Genomic DNA, 18,325 nt, shown 5'->3' on the forward strand with positions numbered 1-18,325 from the left:
TTACATAAGGATTGAAAATTCGGAAACCATTTTCTTAATGACAACACAAATAGGCGTTTTAAAATTTGCAAGGTAGGGTTACATGGAATAAATACCAAGCTATGTGCATAACACCTAATCTCAAAACATATAGAATTAGTTTGATTCACAAGACGACAACTCGAGAAAGGTACATTCAAGATTAAGCTGAATGACATAGCTCAGCAACGAACAAGAGAGAGACCAAGCTAAGTGAACATTTTTCCACGACTGAAACCATTATTCAAAGCATACACCAGTAGAAACAAAATACTGAACAGTATAGTAGCTACATGTCTTCAGTGTTTTTGTTGATAATCAATGCACACAAAATATGAGTGATGAGTTGGTAATGTAGCACCCTCCACAACTTAATAAATATGGTCATTTAATAAAACAACAAACAAGAAAAAGAAAATCCTTAAGAGGGATTCTTAGCAGTAGTGCGATTGTGCTCAAATTGGCTACACAGAACTGACCATTTATAATCGATTTCATATAATTCTTGCCGAGCTTTTCTTTGATCTTCTGCCATTTGAGACATGTTATTGCTCATAATATCACACTCTTTTTCGTACCCTATAGTTTCTTCAACAAATTTATTCTCTCTCTCTTCAAGTGATGATAATTCAGCTTCATAATCTTTTATTTCTTCCTCCAACCTATTCATCTGTTCCTTCAACATTGCTTCCTTTTGTCGAGCTTCATCCATAAGATTCCTAGTCTTGGAAATATTGCAAGCAAGAGTAGTGGCTACCTCTTTTCGATGATCAAGTTCTTCCTTGATTGATTTCACTCTTTCTTCAAACACAACAAATTTGTTGGTGGTAGCAAAGGCTTGCTTGAAGGAACGTAGAATAATTGGAAACTCTTTGTGCAAAGATTCTATTATAGCTTTAAGTCCATCTGATAGGGTAACATGTTCTAAAGAAAGTCGAGACAAGAAGTTAAGAGCCGTCAGAAGACGAAGGCTATTAGTTTCAGAGCAAGCTATGTCCTTCATAGGCATCTTTAGAGACTCTTCAAGGTCAGCAAGGACCTTAACCACCAAGTTATCTTCGGTGACAACAGAAGCTGATATTTGGTCATCACCATCATACCTGAAGTCTTGAATATTTATAGGATGGCATTCACTTTCTTTATTTGTGAGTGTCTCAGTTTGGCTTGGTCTTATTTCACTCTGGAAGAATACAAAGAAAAGAATAACAGAAAAAAGCATTCGCATTGAGCCACATTACTTGCCATGAAACAATTGTTCTGCTACAACTTTGGATGGAAGCATAAGAAGTCTAATTTAAATTATGTCAATTTCTTGATCCCATTTTAATGGTAGATATTGAATAACAAACAAAGAAACTTTATTATAAGATTACCTACATTCAAAAGGTAATTACATTCAATAAACTTACGTATCGATATGATTCACGCTGAGGAGTAACTGACGGGCCTGGCTGTGAGCTAGTTGGTTTCAAATGAGTTGACAAAGTTGCCATCTTTGCATCTTCAGATGCTCCTTCTTCAACACCTCTCTCGGTACTCTGCAGATCAGCAAAAAATAAAAACATACACACTTTCATAGTTTCATTAACATTTTAAAATTCAAAAAGCGTATTAGTGGGATGATCAGAGGACAAAGTTGCAGTTATGGTTTTCTCAGATTTAGAATCCTCTTGAGTACTTTGCTCCACTATTTCTTGGAGAGACTGTTAAATGAAGATAGCAAAGACCATAAAACATAAAACAGAACCATAAAAACAGTATAAGGAGAAGAGTGGAAAGGGAAGTACAGAGCTATTTTCGTTTTTGCTGCATAACTTTTCTGTTCTGCTATTATGCATTGATATTTAAGTAAAAATACATCAGTAAAAATATCTCATCATAATACTCATACATGCTGCAGCAAAAAGGGCATGCACCCACTAATATTAAGAGTGCAAATCTGTCCAAAATACAAGCAAATTAAAACCACCAATCATAACATTGCTTACTGACACACACAAACATACTGCAGTAAGTAAATATAATTAAAATAGTAAATAGTAATTAAAAATTTTTACAGCCCATTAAATTTAACAGAGACTGTAACTGTAGAGCACAAAAATGTAATTAAGTTGCAGACTTGGTGTTTATTTCTGAAATGTACATTTGCAGTACAAATGAATAAGCTTGTTAATTTATGATGATTAACATTATATTTATTTATGATAACTAAGGATTTACCTTGTATTTATGAGAGTTACTAGTATTTCTTTCGAATTTGACAATATGTCCACTGCAGGCTTCTATTCTAAATTTTACTTTGGTTGTTTTTGTTGGTATCTCTTTTCAACAAATTATGAATGAAAGATTATTGTGAGATTTTTCAGTGTTCTTGGACTCTTATTTCCATTTCAACTATTCATTTACTTTGAAATTCATTATAGTAAATTTATAGTCATGTGATTTTACATAATACATAATACACGAGGAATTTCAACAATACATAGGGTTTCTCCAAATGGCTTCTGTTGCTTTATCATACATGATTCAGCCATTGATTGCCCATCCATCAATTGCCATAAGAAGTAAAAGATAATAGTAAAAGCATTATCCTCAATACAGAGAAGAGGTTATAGTAGACTATTAGCAGTCAAGCAAGTTAAAAAAGGTGAAAATGTTTTCTTTCATCAGCTCCTAAAGTTTTGTTTTAGATACAAATACATAGCATGGACACTTGGATAAAAAAGAACAGGTAAACAAGTAAGGTAAGACACTTCCAAGGATATTACACTATGTCAGAATACATGTGTGATATCATATCAATATCTAATAAAATAAAATTACACATGACAAAATCATGGCGTATGTAAAAAATTTCAACATTAAGATAGACTCACATTTGAGTGTGGTTTAGGCAGAGGAATATCCGGGGGACTTGGAGTAATCAAATCTGAATGCGTTTGTGAAGCTGCTATTGATGGCCTCTCTGAAATAGAAGCTCTTCTAATAAATTCCTTCTCTAGTACTTCGTTTCTTTGAGTCACAATGTTGTCAATGGAGACAACAACAATTTCTCCCTCTTTGTCAATCAAGTTGGAACTCTCTGGAACGCATTCTTTTGCTGATGCCTCAATACTCTATACAAGAGAAAAGGGACGAATACATTTTAAGTTGTTTTGATGTTATATATAGCTTAGAAAAAGACCACTCTTATAATGTAATGTATATCTTAAGGTGGTATGAAAGCTATTTAAGCAATGTCTAAGGTTACTATTGTTTCTCTAAGCGCATGTTGTTGGTCTAGAAAATTTGGATCACTGGTTGACTGGCGATCCTTGATGTTCTTTTTGAAATATTTAACAAGCATGAAAAGAATTAGTTTTGAACTATTTCTAAAATTTCATTTTAAAGTCAATTAGTTTATAAACTTACAAGCGAAGTCAGAGGAGCTGCTATTGTTGATTTCATTGGTGTTGGATCTTTTCCAATAATGGTTATCTCTTTTTCATTGAGTTGTGAAGAAGGTAGCTCATTTTCTGAGGTTGCAAGATCTTTATGTTTCATTTGAGGCTGAAAAGTGATTTTTGCAATAAGATCCCACTCTTATGGAAAATAATAAATCAGAAACAAGTTGTAAAACATGCTTAAATCAGAATGAAGCAATTGCATACAACTAACTTACAAGTTCATTTGATTTATGCCGAGAAGTAACTAATGGGCCTAACTGTGATCTAGTTGATTCTGAATCAGTGGACGTTATGATTTCATCTGATGTACTTTCTTCTTCAACACCTGTTTCATTAATCTGCAAAAATCCAAAATCCATGTTACTTCGTAGTGTTCTTCCATTCCTATGATAAAAAATGACAACAAGGATATATAGGGGACAAGACATTGTCCAGGTGGCGTATTGTGTTTCTAAATTGGAGGTTTGCAGTGAGATCTCTAAGTCAGAACCCTTTTGCATACCTTATTCCTTGGTTATTATATTATACTTCAACTATTCATTTCCCATTAATTTTTCGTAGAATGTACAAATTTTAATGACTGGTGGTATAACATTATTTACCTCAGAAATTTCAAGTTTGCTTTCAATTTCATTGAGTGGCATTTGTTGGTTCATAAGAAAATGTTCAGACATTGATTGTCCATCCGCTAATTCCTATATGTAGCAATGGATAGATGCAAAGTAATTAGTTCTGTGCCTTTCATTTCGTTTCCTCAAAGATGGAGAAGATTTGTTAGTAAACTCACTATTGAAATTGTTTGAGAAATAGCCGAAGGACTTCCAGATGGCCTGTCAATCGGTTCAATTTCAGAAAATTTCGAAGGAAACTCTTCCTTTGATTCTTCACCAATCTGAGAAACACCAAAACATACAGATAGAGAAACTCAGTAAGTCAATTTTGTTAATAAATTCAGCAATGCCATTTGGTACGAAAGCTTTTGTACTTAAGTTACAAATGTCCCTAATAATCATGACCTACTTAATAAGTGTAAAATTTGAACCGTAAATTACTAGATGACAAAAGCAAATGCTTTTCACTTTTCTTTTTCATAAGGCAACACATTTTTATGATCTAACATTTTTCTAATAAAGTTAATTCCAGATGGCAAGGATTATTTTCGAATTAATTAAATGAATGATAAACAACGGTGCCAAAAAGTGGGTGGTTAGCTATTAGCAGTGGATATATTGTATACCTTTGTAAAGTTTTTTGAAGCAATGGATGAGTCGTTTGATTTGATGTAATCATTGTTATAATTGTCTATTAATTAGATATTGCATAGATTGATTTGCACTGACCTTAGATGAGGGCAACATACTTCCTGAAGTTCCTTCGGTGTCGATGTCAACTAGACGGTCAGCGGTGACTTCCTCTATTCCTCGAAGAAGAATGTAAAATATTTCAAGAATATTAAACCCAATCAATTGCACGCCTATAAAACACATACACACACAAGGACTCCATTAGACAGTGAAAAGAAAAAAAAATTGTAACATCGACCTTGAAATATGGAACATTAATCATTACTTTAACATTTAACGTTATAAAATAATTTAGATAGTTCCACAGTAGCATATGGTGACTCTATGTCTAAGTGATCATAATCTTAATTCCTTTATTCTTCATAATTAAATTATTCATGCTTTTAGTGAAGAAGCATATTAACAAAAAGGAAAGAAAAGAAATTACAATTTATGTGATTATGCTGACTTAGACTTTGAGAATAATATAATTTGTTTGTTTGAGAAGAATCAAATGAGTGTTTGGGCGTAAATGAAGTAAATATTTTCTAAGGTTTTATTTGGGTGTAAATAGGATACGCAAATTGTTTGTGAAGTGGGAGAAGATTTGCTTCAAAATTGCAGTAATAGATGTACAACCATCCGTATGATAGGAGACTTATTTCAAATGTGTTATTCTATGAAAAGCTTAGATGATTAGTTGCAAAATTATCGAAGTATACACATTTACATCAAAATAACAAAACTAAAACATCATTTTTGTCAAAACTGTGTAGTGATGCATGATAAGGAATGATGTATTGTATTATTTACCTTCCAAATCAGAAGCTATTTTGTAAAGCTTCTCAGGAGAAGTAGTTGAAGTCAAAGAGAAATTTGGACAATTGTAGACAATACGATGCCTTATGGTCTGCATTGTTTCAACCTCAAGACAAAGCCTTAACAGATGCCTAAATATCACCGCTCTTAATTTGGGAAACTTAACTTCCACCCTCCCCATCTCACCATCACCTTGTCCTTGTTCATATCCAATCAGTTCTTCTAGCTCTGAGGCTCCATTTACTATTAAAATTTCCAGGTTGGGAAAATCATTGGATGCGGAGCTGGAGACAGAAACCAAACGTTTCAACTTGTTGCATTGTCGGATGATGAGTACTGCTAGCTTTGGGAAGCATGCTTGTGTAGACAATTTCTGATTCTCTACATTCTTTTCAACTAATTCCTTTAATTCTTCGCATTCTGTTATATGTAGTATTTTCAACTCTGGTAGACATCTTGAAATTGAAGCAGTAAAGATTAATTCCAATTTTGCACATCCCTCTATTATTAATCTTTCAAGATGTTGGAAGGTAAAAGAATTTTTGGAAGCCACGCAAATACGCTTCATCTCCGCTAGATTCAACAACTGTAGGATTTTTAATGTTGTGCTCAATGGTTGTTCAATTTTCTGATGTTCATCTATATGAAAAATACTTTCTACTCCGGTGGCACTTATGCATAGAGTTTCCAAATTGAGCAAGCGCTTCTCACCCTCCCTTGTGTCCTATAAAGCAAGGCGATAAAAAATGTATAAAAGAAATTAGTGTACAAGAAAAGAAAGGAAAATTAAAAACAGTTATAAAAATGAAAAGAATAAAATAAAATTGGTATCTGGTAGTTAATAGTCATTTTAAATTTTATATTATATCATCATAACTTGATATATCATCAACAGATTTATTTTAACTTGCCTTTGTCTCAAACCATTCCTCATCTTTTCATAACACATATTTAGATAATTCAGTAAATAGCAGTAAAGTCACATTGTTGCTTTTACTTATATTTTATTTTTAAATAATCCCTTCACTATAAAATCACATTTACTTTTAAAATTTAATCTTTATTGTACACACATTTTTTTTTATATTATCATCTAAATTATATAATATAGATTGGCAATATTGTTAGAGATAATTTTTTTTAATTATGAAAATTTCTTTATAAATAAATGAAAATATTGTTGGATTTTTTTTTTCATTCAACACTTTTATTCCGCAATATGCTCCTACAAAATAATTAAATATAATGCCAAAAATTTAAAAGGTTTATGTAAATATAAAAATATAATATTGAAAATATAAAAAAAAATGTTAGAAACTTAGATAATTATTAATTTATAATTTATTATAAACAATTCATCAAAAATAATATTTATATCATAATACGTGTATTTTTCAGTAGAATTAACGATATCAAATGCAACCTTTTTAATAAAGTTATGATTAAAATTTAATACATGAAGAGAAATTTTTTTGAAGTATTTTATTAAATATTAAATATTTCTCACCTACTCTGTAATAATATCAAATTGTTGTCTAATTGTATATTATTCAGATAAGAACATTGGAATTGTTTATGAAATCCAAAAAAAAGATAAATGAGGAAAAAAAGCTAAGAGTTTAGGAAAAAGAAAAACATGGGACACTAACCAACTAAATTATTTTATATTAATTATTTATTGACTTAGTCTATGTTATTTGAGCACTTCAAATCTAACCAAGAAATTCAAGAAATACCTTGTTGGTTGTTCTATGGAGCTGTCTTGAATACAAAGACATCACCAAATCAGTAACAGAGTTATATTGGGGACATGTATCCAACCCGAAATGCTTTAAAGATGGCAATGAGACAACATAGCTTCTGGGACAGATGTTGATCATTTTCGATAGTCTTATGAGGGTAAGTTCTTCCAAAGCTGGGAAATCCATGTGAAATTCTAGATTGCGACCATCATCCTCGTGATGGTTTGGTCCAATCACATATTCCAACTGGTCACATCCCCGGATAGAAATTTCTTTTAATTTTGGGAAGATTGAGGTGCAATTCTTGCGATCTTCATCATGTCTCATGCTTGTTATTACGTGCTTCAATCCATCACATGAATCAATCCTCAAACTCTCCAGCAACATTGTTGAAGTAATAGAAAAAGTGAACAATGATATCACTTTTGGACAAAATATTGAGCAAGCGTTGTGAATGCCTCGAAAGAGACCGAGCAATCTCAGAAGTCTGAACACATTCTGAGCTTGATGGCTGAAATCCCAACAAAATACATATTTTAGTGATCATTAAACCAATTCCAATTCAATGAATAACTCGTTCGTAACTTTTATCTTATTGTTCATTAAGTTTCTTTATGCAAATTTGGATGCGTGTATTTATAATTGATTAGTGTAAGAGTACTTACACTGCTGAAAGAAGATCATGTCCCTATAAATAATATTATATTAATTATTTATTGACTGAGTCTATGTTATTTGAGCACTTTAAATCTAACCAAGAAATTCAAGAAATGAGATAAATACCTTGTTGGTTGTGCTATGGAGCTGTCTTGAATACAAAGACATCATCGAATCAGTAACAGAGTTATATTGGGGACATGTATCCAACTCAAATTTCTTTAAAGATGGCAACGAGACAACATAGCTTGTGGGACAGATGTTGATAATTTTTGATAGTCTTATGAGGGTAAGTTCTTCCAAAGCTGGGAAATCCGTGTGAAATTCTAGATTGCGACCATCATCCTCGTGATGGTTTGGTCCAATCACATATTCCAACTGGTCACATCCCCGGATAGAAATTTCTTTTAATTTTGGGAAGATTGAGTTGCAATTCTTGCGATCTTCATCATGTCTCATGCTTGTTATTACGTGCTTCAATCCATCACATGAATCAATCCTCAAACTCTCCAGCAACATTGTTGAAGTAATAGAAAAAGTGAACAATGATATCACTTTTGGACAATTCTTTAGTTCCATGTATCTAATATTGAGCAAGCGTTGTGAATGCCTCGAAAGAGACCGAGCAATCTCAGAAGTCTGAACACATTCTGAGCTTGATGCCTGAAATCCCAACAAAATACATATTTTAGTGATCATTAAACCAATTCCAATTCAATGAATAACTCGTTCGTAACTTTTATCTTATTGTTCATTAATTTTCTTTATGCAAATTTGGATGCGTGTATTCATAATTGATTAGTGTAAGAGTATTTACACTGCTGAAAGAAGATCATGTCCCTATAAATAATATTATATTAATTATTTATTGACTGAGTCTATGTTATTTGAGCACTTCAAATCTAACCAAGAAATTCAAGAAATGAGATAAATACCTTGTTGGTTGTGCTATGGAGCTGTCTTGAATACAAAGACATCATCGAATCAGTAACAGAGTTATATTGGGGACATGTATCCAACTCAAATTTCTTTAAAGATGGCAACGAGACAACATAGCTTGTGGGACAGATGTTGATAATTTTTGATAGTCTTATGAGGGTAAGTTCTTCCAAAGCTGGGAAATCCGTGTGAAATTCTAGATTGCGACCATCATCCTCGTGATGGTTTGGTCCAATCACATATTCCAACTGGTCACATCCCCGGATAGAAATTTCTTTTAATTTTGGGAAGATTGAGGTGCAATTCTTGCGATCTTCATCATGTCTCATGCTTGTTATTACGTGCTTCAATCCATCACATGAATCAATCCTCAAACTCTCCAGCAACATTGTTGAAGTAATAGAAAAAGTGAACAATGATATCACTTTTGGACAATTCTTTAGTTCCATGTATCTAATATTGAGCAAGCGTTGTGAATGCCTCGAAAGAGACCGAGCAATCTCAGAAGTCTGAACACATTCTGAGCTTGATGGCTGAAATCCCAACAAAATACATATTTTAGTGATCATTAAACCAATTCCAATTCAATGAATAACTCGTTCGTAACTTTTATCTTATTGTTCATTAAGTTTCTTTATGCAAATTTGGATGCGTGTATTTATAATTGATTAGTGTAAGAGTACTTACACTGCTGAAAGAAGATCATGTCCCTATAAATAATATTATATTAATTATTTATTGACTGAGTCTATGTTATTTGAGCACTTTAAATCTAACCAAGAAATTCAAGAAATGAGATAAATACCTTGTTGGTTGTGCTATGGAGCTGTCTTGAATACAAAGACATCATCGAATCAGTAACAGAGTTATATTGGGGACATGTATCCAACTCAAATTTCTTTAAAGATGGCAACGAGACAACATAGCTTGTGGGACAGATGTTGATAATTTTTGATAGTCTTACGAGGGTAAGTTCTTCCAAAGCTGGGAAATCCGTGTGAAATTCTAGATTGCGACCATCATCCTCGTGATGGTTTGGTCCAATCACATATTCCAACTGGTCACATCCCCGGATAGAAATTTCTTTTAATTTTGGGAAGATTGAGTTGCAATTCTTGCGATCTTCATCATGTCTCATGCTTGTTATTACGTGCTTCAATCCATCACATGAATCAATCCTCAAACTCTCCAGCAACATTGTTGAAGTAATAGAAAAAGTGAACAATGATATCACTTTTGGACAATTCTTTAGTTCCATGTATCTAATATTGAGCAAGCGTTGTGAATGCCTCGAAAGAGACCGAGCAATCTCAGAAGTCTGAACACATTCTGAGCTTGATGCCTGAAATCCCAACAAAATACATATTTTAGTGATCATTAAACCAATTCCAATTCAATGAATAACTCGTTCGTAACTTTTATCTTATTGTTCATTAATTTTCTTTATGCAAATTTGGATGCGTGTATTCATAATTGATTAGTGTAAGAGTATTTACACTGCTGAAAGAAGATCATGTCCCTATAAATAATATTATATTAATTATTTATTGACTGAGTCTATGTTATTTGAGCACTTCAAATCTAACCAAGAAATTCAAGAAATGAGATAAATACCTTGTTGGTTGTGCTATGGAGCTGTCTTGAATATAAAGACATCATCGAATCAGTAACAGAGTTATATTGGGGACATGTATCCAACTCAAATTTCTTTAAAGATGGCAACGAGACAACATAGCTTGTGGGACAGATGTTGATAATTTTTGATAGTCTTATGAGGGTAAGTTCTTCCAAAGCTGGGAAATCCGTGTGAAATTCTAGATTGCGACCATCATCCTCGTGATGGTTTGGTCCAATCACATATTCCAACTGGTCACATCCCCGGATAGAAATTTCTTTTAATTTTGGGAAGATTGAGTTGCAATTCTTGCGATCTTCATCATGTCTCATGCTTGTTATTACGTGCTTCAATCCATCACATGAATCAATCCTCAAACTCTCCAGCAACATTGTTGAAGTAATAGAAAAAGTGAACAATGATATCACTTTTGGACAATTCTTTAGTTCCATGTATCTAATATTGAGCAAGCGTTGTGAATGCCTCGAAAGAGACCGAGCAATCTCAGAAGTCTGAACACATTCTGAGCTTGATGCCTGAAATCCCAACAAAATACATATTTTAGTGATCATTAAACCAATTCCAATTCAATGAATAACTCGTTCGTAACTTTTATCTTATTGTTCATTAATTTTCTTTATGCAAATTTGGATGCGTGTATTCATAATTGATTAGTGTAAGAGTATTTACACTGCTGAAAGAAGATCATGTCCCTATAAATAATATTATATTAATTATTTATTGACTGAGTCTATGTTATTTGAGCACTTCAAATCTAACCAAGAAATTCAAGAAATGAGATAAATACCTTGTTGGTTGTGCTATGGAGCTGTCTTGAATACAAAGACATCATCGAATCAGTAACAGAGTTATATTGGGGACATGTATCCAACTCAAATTTCTTTAAAGATGGCAACGAGACAACATAGCTTGTGGGACAGATGTTGATAATTTTTGATAGTCTTATGAGGGTAAGTTCTTCCAAAACTGGGAAATCCGTGTGAAATTCTAGATTGCGACCATCATCCTCGTGATGGTTTGGTCCAATCACATATTCCAACTGGTCCCCGGATAGAAATTTTTTTTAATTTTGGGAAGATTGAGTTGCAATTCTTGCGATCTTCATCATGTCTCATGCTTGTTATTACGTGCTTCAATCCATCACATGAATCAATCCTCAAACTCTCCAGCAACATTGTTGAAGTAATAGAAAAAGTGAAAAATGATATCACTTTTGGACAATTCTTTAGTTCCATGTATCTAATATTGAGCAAGCATTGCGAATGCCTCGAAAGAGACCGAGCAATCTCAGAAGTCTGAACACATTCTGAGCTTGATGCCTGAAATCCCAACAAATACATGTTTTATTGTTCATTAAACCAATTCCAATTCAATGAATGACTCGTTCGTAACTTTTATCTTATTGTTCATTAATTTTCTTTATGCAAATTTGGATGCTGACACACTCTAGTAATGACAAAATCCTATAATATCCATACATTATATATTAATTACATAGCATAGCAAGTATTAGAATCAATCAGATCTCAAATATATATTGTTAATTGTAAGTACAAAATATTAGGATTGCACAATTGAACAAGTTAGGAAGAATACCTTTGCTTTTTCGTGATCCAATTGTCTTGTATCTGAATCAACCATTAAATCATTGAGAGATGTTAGTGCAAACAGGGGACATCCATTCACATACAACTCTTTCAAAGATGGCAAAGTCACGGACAACGAATTTTGGCGGCAAATGCTGATGAAAATTGGTAGCTCGTAAAGACGAAGTGTTTCCAAAGCTGGAAAATCAATATGAATCTTCGTATACTTTTGATGATGCAGAAGATATTGATCAAACATATATTCCAATTGGCCACAATTGTACACTGAGAAAGCCTTTAAGTTTGGAAATATAACATCGCTGTTCCTTCCATCACAGTCATCTCCAAAGTCTATTATATGCTTCAGTCCGGAACATGCATCAATTCTCAAATTTTCCAACAACATTAACGATGCAGTGGATAAAGTAAATAGGTAATTTACCTTATCAAGACCTACTAGTTCAATCTTTCTAGTGTTGCGAAAAATCGACATACTCAGTCCTTGTGATTGTTTTGAAACACATTGAAGACTCTCAGCAGAGCGAGGAAATGATTTTGATACCTACAGATCATACGAAAAGATTCTTTATAAACCAAACCACATAGTATCATAATTAAGTAATAATTATTAATTAATGTAAATTTAACTATTCTTCTTTCCATTGGTTTCAAATTTCAATGCTAATATTTAAGGTTGGGATAGTAGTTAAGTAAAACGTGGTTGTAAAAATATACAATAAATAAAATAAAAAAACAGAGAGAGAACACTTTACCGAAGAAGTAGAGCGATCTATTTGAGCAGTCATGGAAACCGCAGGCATTTTGATACTTGTGTCATTCCTCAATTTTCCTTCATTTCTTCTACGACCACAACATAAATAGGATTGGAAAATCATTTTTCGTTTGCTGAGGTTTATTTGTTTTGCCTTGGAACCAATTCTTGAAAATGACCTCTTCTTTGATGAAGAAGATGTAAGAGGGTAACATTCTATAGAAATGCATGTGAAATTTGACAAGCCGCGAAGTTCCATTTCTTGCAATGAACCAAGTACGACATCTTGGTCTTCATGTTGGCAACCACCAAACATGTGTTTCAACTCGCCACAATCAACTATTGTGATAGTTTCCAATATTGGAATGTCCACAGGAGAAAGGACTGAAAGAATACATTCTAATCGATCACATTTTTTAATCTCAAGGATTTTTAATTTTGGAAACACTGAGCCATCGCTCTTGTGATCATTTTTGCCATCTAACCTTTCTTTTTTTTTGTCCTTTGATCCTTCACCTGCTATTATGTTTGTCAATTGGTCACATTTGCGTATTCTCAATTCCTCTAACAGAACTAAACTTCGAGCAGTGAATGGTGGAAATAGGGATGCCCACTTTGGACAACTTACCAGTTCCAGGATCTTGAGATGGCGAAGGTCAAGCTTGTTCAACTGTTCTCGTAAATTCTTACACTGTTCTATGTTCAGCCTCTGTAAACTCTTTAGAAATTCAGAAGGAATGGGACCAATGCACAGTTCTTCCAAGCTATCCATATTTACAAGATCTAGTGCAACCAACTTGGAGAAGACATTTGGTGCAGCAGAATAATGATGCTTAGTGTTGACAAGGCATTGTACCTCTGAACAAGATTCCAAACTGAGCTCAATTAAATCATTCATGCCATTACCTTCCATTGGAACAATCTCAGGAATGAGATTTCTCCACTCCCCCTCAATTTCTTCCAGTTGAAGAACTTCTGCTCCTTGCACTAGAGCCTTAAATGTTGCTTCAGAGACCAAAGCTTCAATATTTGGAAGACAGACAACTTTTGATCTTGAATCACGCACTGCCGAATTCCTTTGTAAACAATACCTATTCAATGTAGGAAATGTCGTATTTAGATGATGAATTGCTTCAACTTCATCTGTAGTATCAAGGATTAGAAGTTTATTGTCAACGAAATACAATTCTTCCAGTTGTAAGCATCTTTCAATCACTTCAAATGGGTTATTCCTTTCAATTTCACAGTCTTCCATCTCCAACAGTCTCAGTTTCTCCAATTTTGTAATTGCAATTGGCAACTCCCTTATTGAACAACTACTCAAAGAAAGAATCTCAAGCCTTGGCAGGATTACCAAAAAAGAGATGTCACCTAATTCCCAATCAGCCAGCACAAGAGTTCGAATATTTGTCAATGACTTGTCCGAAATTGACAGCGTCAGAGGAAGCTTTGACGTATCATCATGTGTTAAATACAAAACTCCAAGCCTTGTCATTTTTTCAAAGAACGTATTTGGGACTTCTACAGGATCGCTTGCTTCCATGGATATCAATAGAAACTCAAGTTTGGAACCATCAAACCAACTAGGAAAGCTTTCCATGTCACCAACCTGCAAGTCCTTACAACACAAATATTTAATTCTCATCTCTTTATTGGCTAATGCCTTCCGTTTTTTCTCAGATAGCGCAATGAATTGAATGTCTCCATTAGCTATCCAGAGGGCCACGTCACGAATCAAGTCATGCAACTTCACACAATTGTTCTCAGCATCCAACCATAAACAAGAATTTATGAGTTTATTTTTTACTGAAAGCACTTGGCTTCTGGCTTCAGAGTATTTGTCAACTTCCCCAAAAAAACCTGCCCCTATGCCAAATTTAGTTAGAAGTTCTATAGGTACTTCTGTATCTGCTGGGAATATAGACAGTAAAAGGAAGAATCTTTTGGCTATTTCACTCTTCATATTTTCATAGCTATACCTTAAACTTCTATAAATATTTCTCAAATTTTCATCAACATCGAGCATGGGCATAGGATTTCTCAAGGCTGTCAAAGCTGCATCCCATTCTTCAAGGGGTCTATTCTTCAAAGTGCTGGCTATGGCTGCGATGGCAACCGGTAAATTTTTACATTCATTTGTAATTTCCTGCCCTTTATCCTGAAAATTTTTGGACAAAACATCATCTACACCAGCATGCTTTCTGAATAGGATCCACGCATCTTGATCTGACAAAAGCCCCAGTTGAATTGGCCTTGGACATCCCATTGAATTACACACACTTACATTGCGTGAGGTCAAAAGAACTTTGCAATTATTGTGATTCTCACCAGAAGGAATCCCTATTTCTTCAAAACTAATTGGTTCCCACACATCATCTAACATTACGAGAATTTTCTCTCGGTCAGTTAATCTCTGCCGTAGTGTGTTGCGTCTTTCCCATTCATTTTTGTCTTTCAACGACAATCCTAAGGGTCCTGCAATACTATCTTGAATCTTTTTGATATCTGGAGCATCTGACACAGTTGTAAAGATGACATGATCAAACTTTCCAGATTTCTCAAGTTTTCTACCAACTTCTTTAGCAAGTGTAGTTTTTCCAGTTCCACCCATTCCTTGGAGTGCAATGATATACGTGTCCTCATCTGCCATTGCATCCAAAACCTGTTTGTATTCTAAATCTCTGCTTTCAAAATGAATGAAACTTTGTGAAGAATGGCTTTCTATGCCTGAAAGATGAGGAGCACGTCCAACACGGTCAAAGGTGGTTCCCTTGAGTCTTGTAATATCGTTTGTCATTTGTGTTAGTTCTTTGCCCCTATGATATCGCCAAATGCAATTAGGACACCATCCCCAAAAACAAGCCTTTTTTGCTTTGGTATCCTCATTAATGACCTTTTCAGCTTCTCCTTGCCAATGGGTAACATCATCATGAATTTCCTCAGTATTTCTTCTTGCATCTTCGACATCTTTGCATATGGTTTTCCATTTCGCTTCCAACGCTGGTTTTTCCTTTTCAAAGTCATCCACAATGCAATTGAAGCAGCAAACGTTACGAGTCTCATCTATTATGAGATTAGTTAGTCTCCCCACTATGTTGTTCGCACAATCAAGAAGGATACTCGTCATCTACAAAATGTTCACCTTATTAAAATTATTGATAAATAGTTTGAACATGAATATTTTTTTTTACTCAAAATATACTAAATTTTAATTTTAGTTCTTATAAAATTATTTTGATTGTTCATGTATTTTTTTTTTAAAAAAAATTCATTGATTTCACTCCCTCTCACGACTGTGATTTTACTAACAAAAAAAATTGATATATGACAACATATGAGTTAATCACGTCATCATTTATAAGTAATTAAAAATTAAAACTAATTACTTTACAAAATGAAAAGACTAAAAACTATATATAATTTGTAGAAATCAAAATCAAAATAAATAATTCATAATTAATAGTTAAATCAATCAACAAATATCCATTGCAATAATTTGAGTAATTAAATTAATATTTGTTGAAGTGGTATTAGGCTAATTATAAAAATTTGAATCAATTGATTAAAATATACTTCAATGATTTAAATTAGTTAATTATAATAATTATTTTTAAATTTTAATTTTAATTCACTAATAGTATAATTTTAACTATATTATCACTCAATTATAAATTATCATATCAACAAGAGACTTTAAATTTTAAAATATGTAAATTAACTAAAGTTAGTATTTAAAATTTGAAATTTAAAATTTAGTCATTGAAACTGAGCCACTAAAAAATGTTAAAATTAAATAACAAAGTTAATAATTTGCCATGTTAGATTACACATGACAAATCATTCTGAATATAAAATAATGTTATTTTAAAATCTTTCAAAAATTATTTATTTTCATTTTTAACTTTTAACATTTTCAAGAAAAGGTCCTTCTTCATCTTCTATTTTATTTTATTTTTACAACATCTTTCTTCTTTTGGTTACCGTTGCAATACACTACCCAAATGTAGTAGGAATTGTTAATTTCGGAAGACTTACTCATTAATTTTACAATAACTAATATAAAAATTATATATACGGTGTATTTTAATTAGTTGACGGTAAAAAAATATTCGCATTACCAATACATTGGATTAAACTCCAGTTTTAAATCATTCTCTAAATATACAATGAATTTACACTATATATAAATTCTCTCATATATTATTTGGTTTACGAATTTTTTTTTTTATCATTTCTCTTAGTTGATTTTTTTTATTTTAGAATTTTGTTAAAACTTTAATTCTTTTGACCTTGCTAAATGATATATCTTCCATTGATATGTAATAAGTAGATCACATCTAGAAAATTTTATAAATTTTAAAAATCATTCTATATTTCATCAAGCAATTTTATTTTATTGTATACGTATATATAATATATTTAATATATACATGTATATACACACAGGAGAGCCACATACAGATCATTCATAATCTAAATAATTATTTACTTAAAAATTAGTTCAAACTGAATCATAAACACCGGGTTTTAACGATAACTCTTGATATCATGCGAAGCAAAGGAAACATGAGAAGTATTGAACTATGTATTCATATATGCTTCAAATATGAGATATAAAAAATAAGCAAACAATGGTGACTATGAAATGAGGACAATAGGAAAAGGTTACCTCTGCTTGAGAATACTGTTGCTACTTACGACTTCACATTTCTGAAGGAAGTGCAGATCGATGATGGCATCACTGAAGAGCGAAGATCCACAACTGCAACGAAGGAGCAAAATAGACGAAGAAAAACTCGCTCTCGCATCTCAGCAATGTCAACTCAACTTTCAATATAAAAAGGTTAAGTCTTGTTCATGTTCTATCAATTATTGTTTTCATATACATTATCTGCAACCACCATCAACCCAAGATTTGGATTTATTTATTTATTTAATCACCCAGCGATATATTATAAATTTAACCAATCAACTAGTATATAAAAAATAATATAACCAATTCACTTGTATAAAAAAATTAATAAATTATTTAACTGGTTGTTACACCGTGCTTTGTTGATTTTTTTACAAAAGTAAAATATTTTAAATAATAAATTATGTATATGTCTTAAAAAATTTATACATAAATCTCTTGAATTAAAATATATAGAAGTCAATTATAATCAACTTTTGTATTAATCGATTTTTCTATTAAACTGAAGTTAATTTCTGCAACGTATATTTCTATTTAAAAAAATATAATTTTAATTAAATTTATTAATATTTTTATATAATAATTAAATAATATTAATATAAAAATAATATTTTAAAAGACAAATAATTTAAACTATAAACGATATAAAATTTAAATTTTAAAATACATAAAATTTAAATTCAAAAATACAGGAAATTAAAATTTTAAAATATTTATTAACATTTTTTTGGAGA

The 18,325-nt window shown here is 32.3% G+C and overlaps 3 protein-coding genes across 3 annotated transcripts; all 3 read right to left on the minus strand.

Moving 5' to 3' along the window:
• Positions 1-439: 439 nt before the first annotated feature.
• On the minus strand, positions 440-7,635 carry LOC113855691. Its single transcript, XM_027487322.1, has 11 exons — positions 7,303-7,635; positions 5,561-6,290; positions 4,805-4,938; positions 4,252-4,356; positions 4,067-4,159; positions 3,680-3,802; positions 3,430-3,567; positions 2,895-3,134; positions 1,659-1,721; positions 1,428-1,556; positions 440-1,198 (listed from the first exon to the last, which is right to left on the minus strand). Exons 1-11 carry the CDS (start codon positions 7,633-7,635, stop codon positions 440-442), a joined length of 2,847 nt encoding a protein of 948 aa, XP_027343123.1.
• Positions 7,636-7,669: 34 nt separating this feature from the next.
• LOC113855692 lies at positions 7,670-12,619 on the minus strand. Its single transcript, XM_027487323.1, has 8 exons — positions 12,137-12,619; positions 11,668-11,859; positions 11,328-11,579; positions 10,519-11,055; positions 9,710-10,246; positions 8,901-9,437; positions 8,092-8,628; positions 7,670-7,819 (listed from the first exon to the last, which is right to left on the minus strand). The coding sequence occupies exons 1-8, from the start codon at positions 12,617-12,619 to the stop codon at positions 7,670-7,672; spliced, it is 3,225 nt and encodes a 1,074-aa protein (XP_027343124.1).
• On the minus strand, positions 11,620-16,025 carry LOC113855693 (probable disease resistance protein At1g61300). The gene has a single exon (XM_027487324.1). It carries the CDS (start codon positions 16,023-16,025, stop codon positions 12,795-12,797), a length of 3,231 nt encoding a protein of 1,076 aa, XP_027343125.1. The 3' UTR covers positions 11,620-12,794.
• Positions 16,026-18,325: the final 2,300 nt, after the last annotated feature.

The sequence above is a fragment of the Abrus precatorius genome, unplaced genomic scaffold (genome assembly GCF_003935025.1).
Source record: "Abrus precatorius isolate BTA unplaced genomic scaffold, Abrus_2018 Scaffold11, whole genome shotgun sequence".
In the NCBI taxonomy this organism is placed as follows: Eukaryota; Viridiplantae; Streptophyta; class Magnoliopsida; order Fabales; family Fabaceae; genus Abrus; species Abrus precatorius.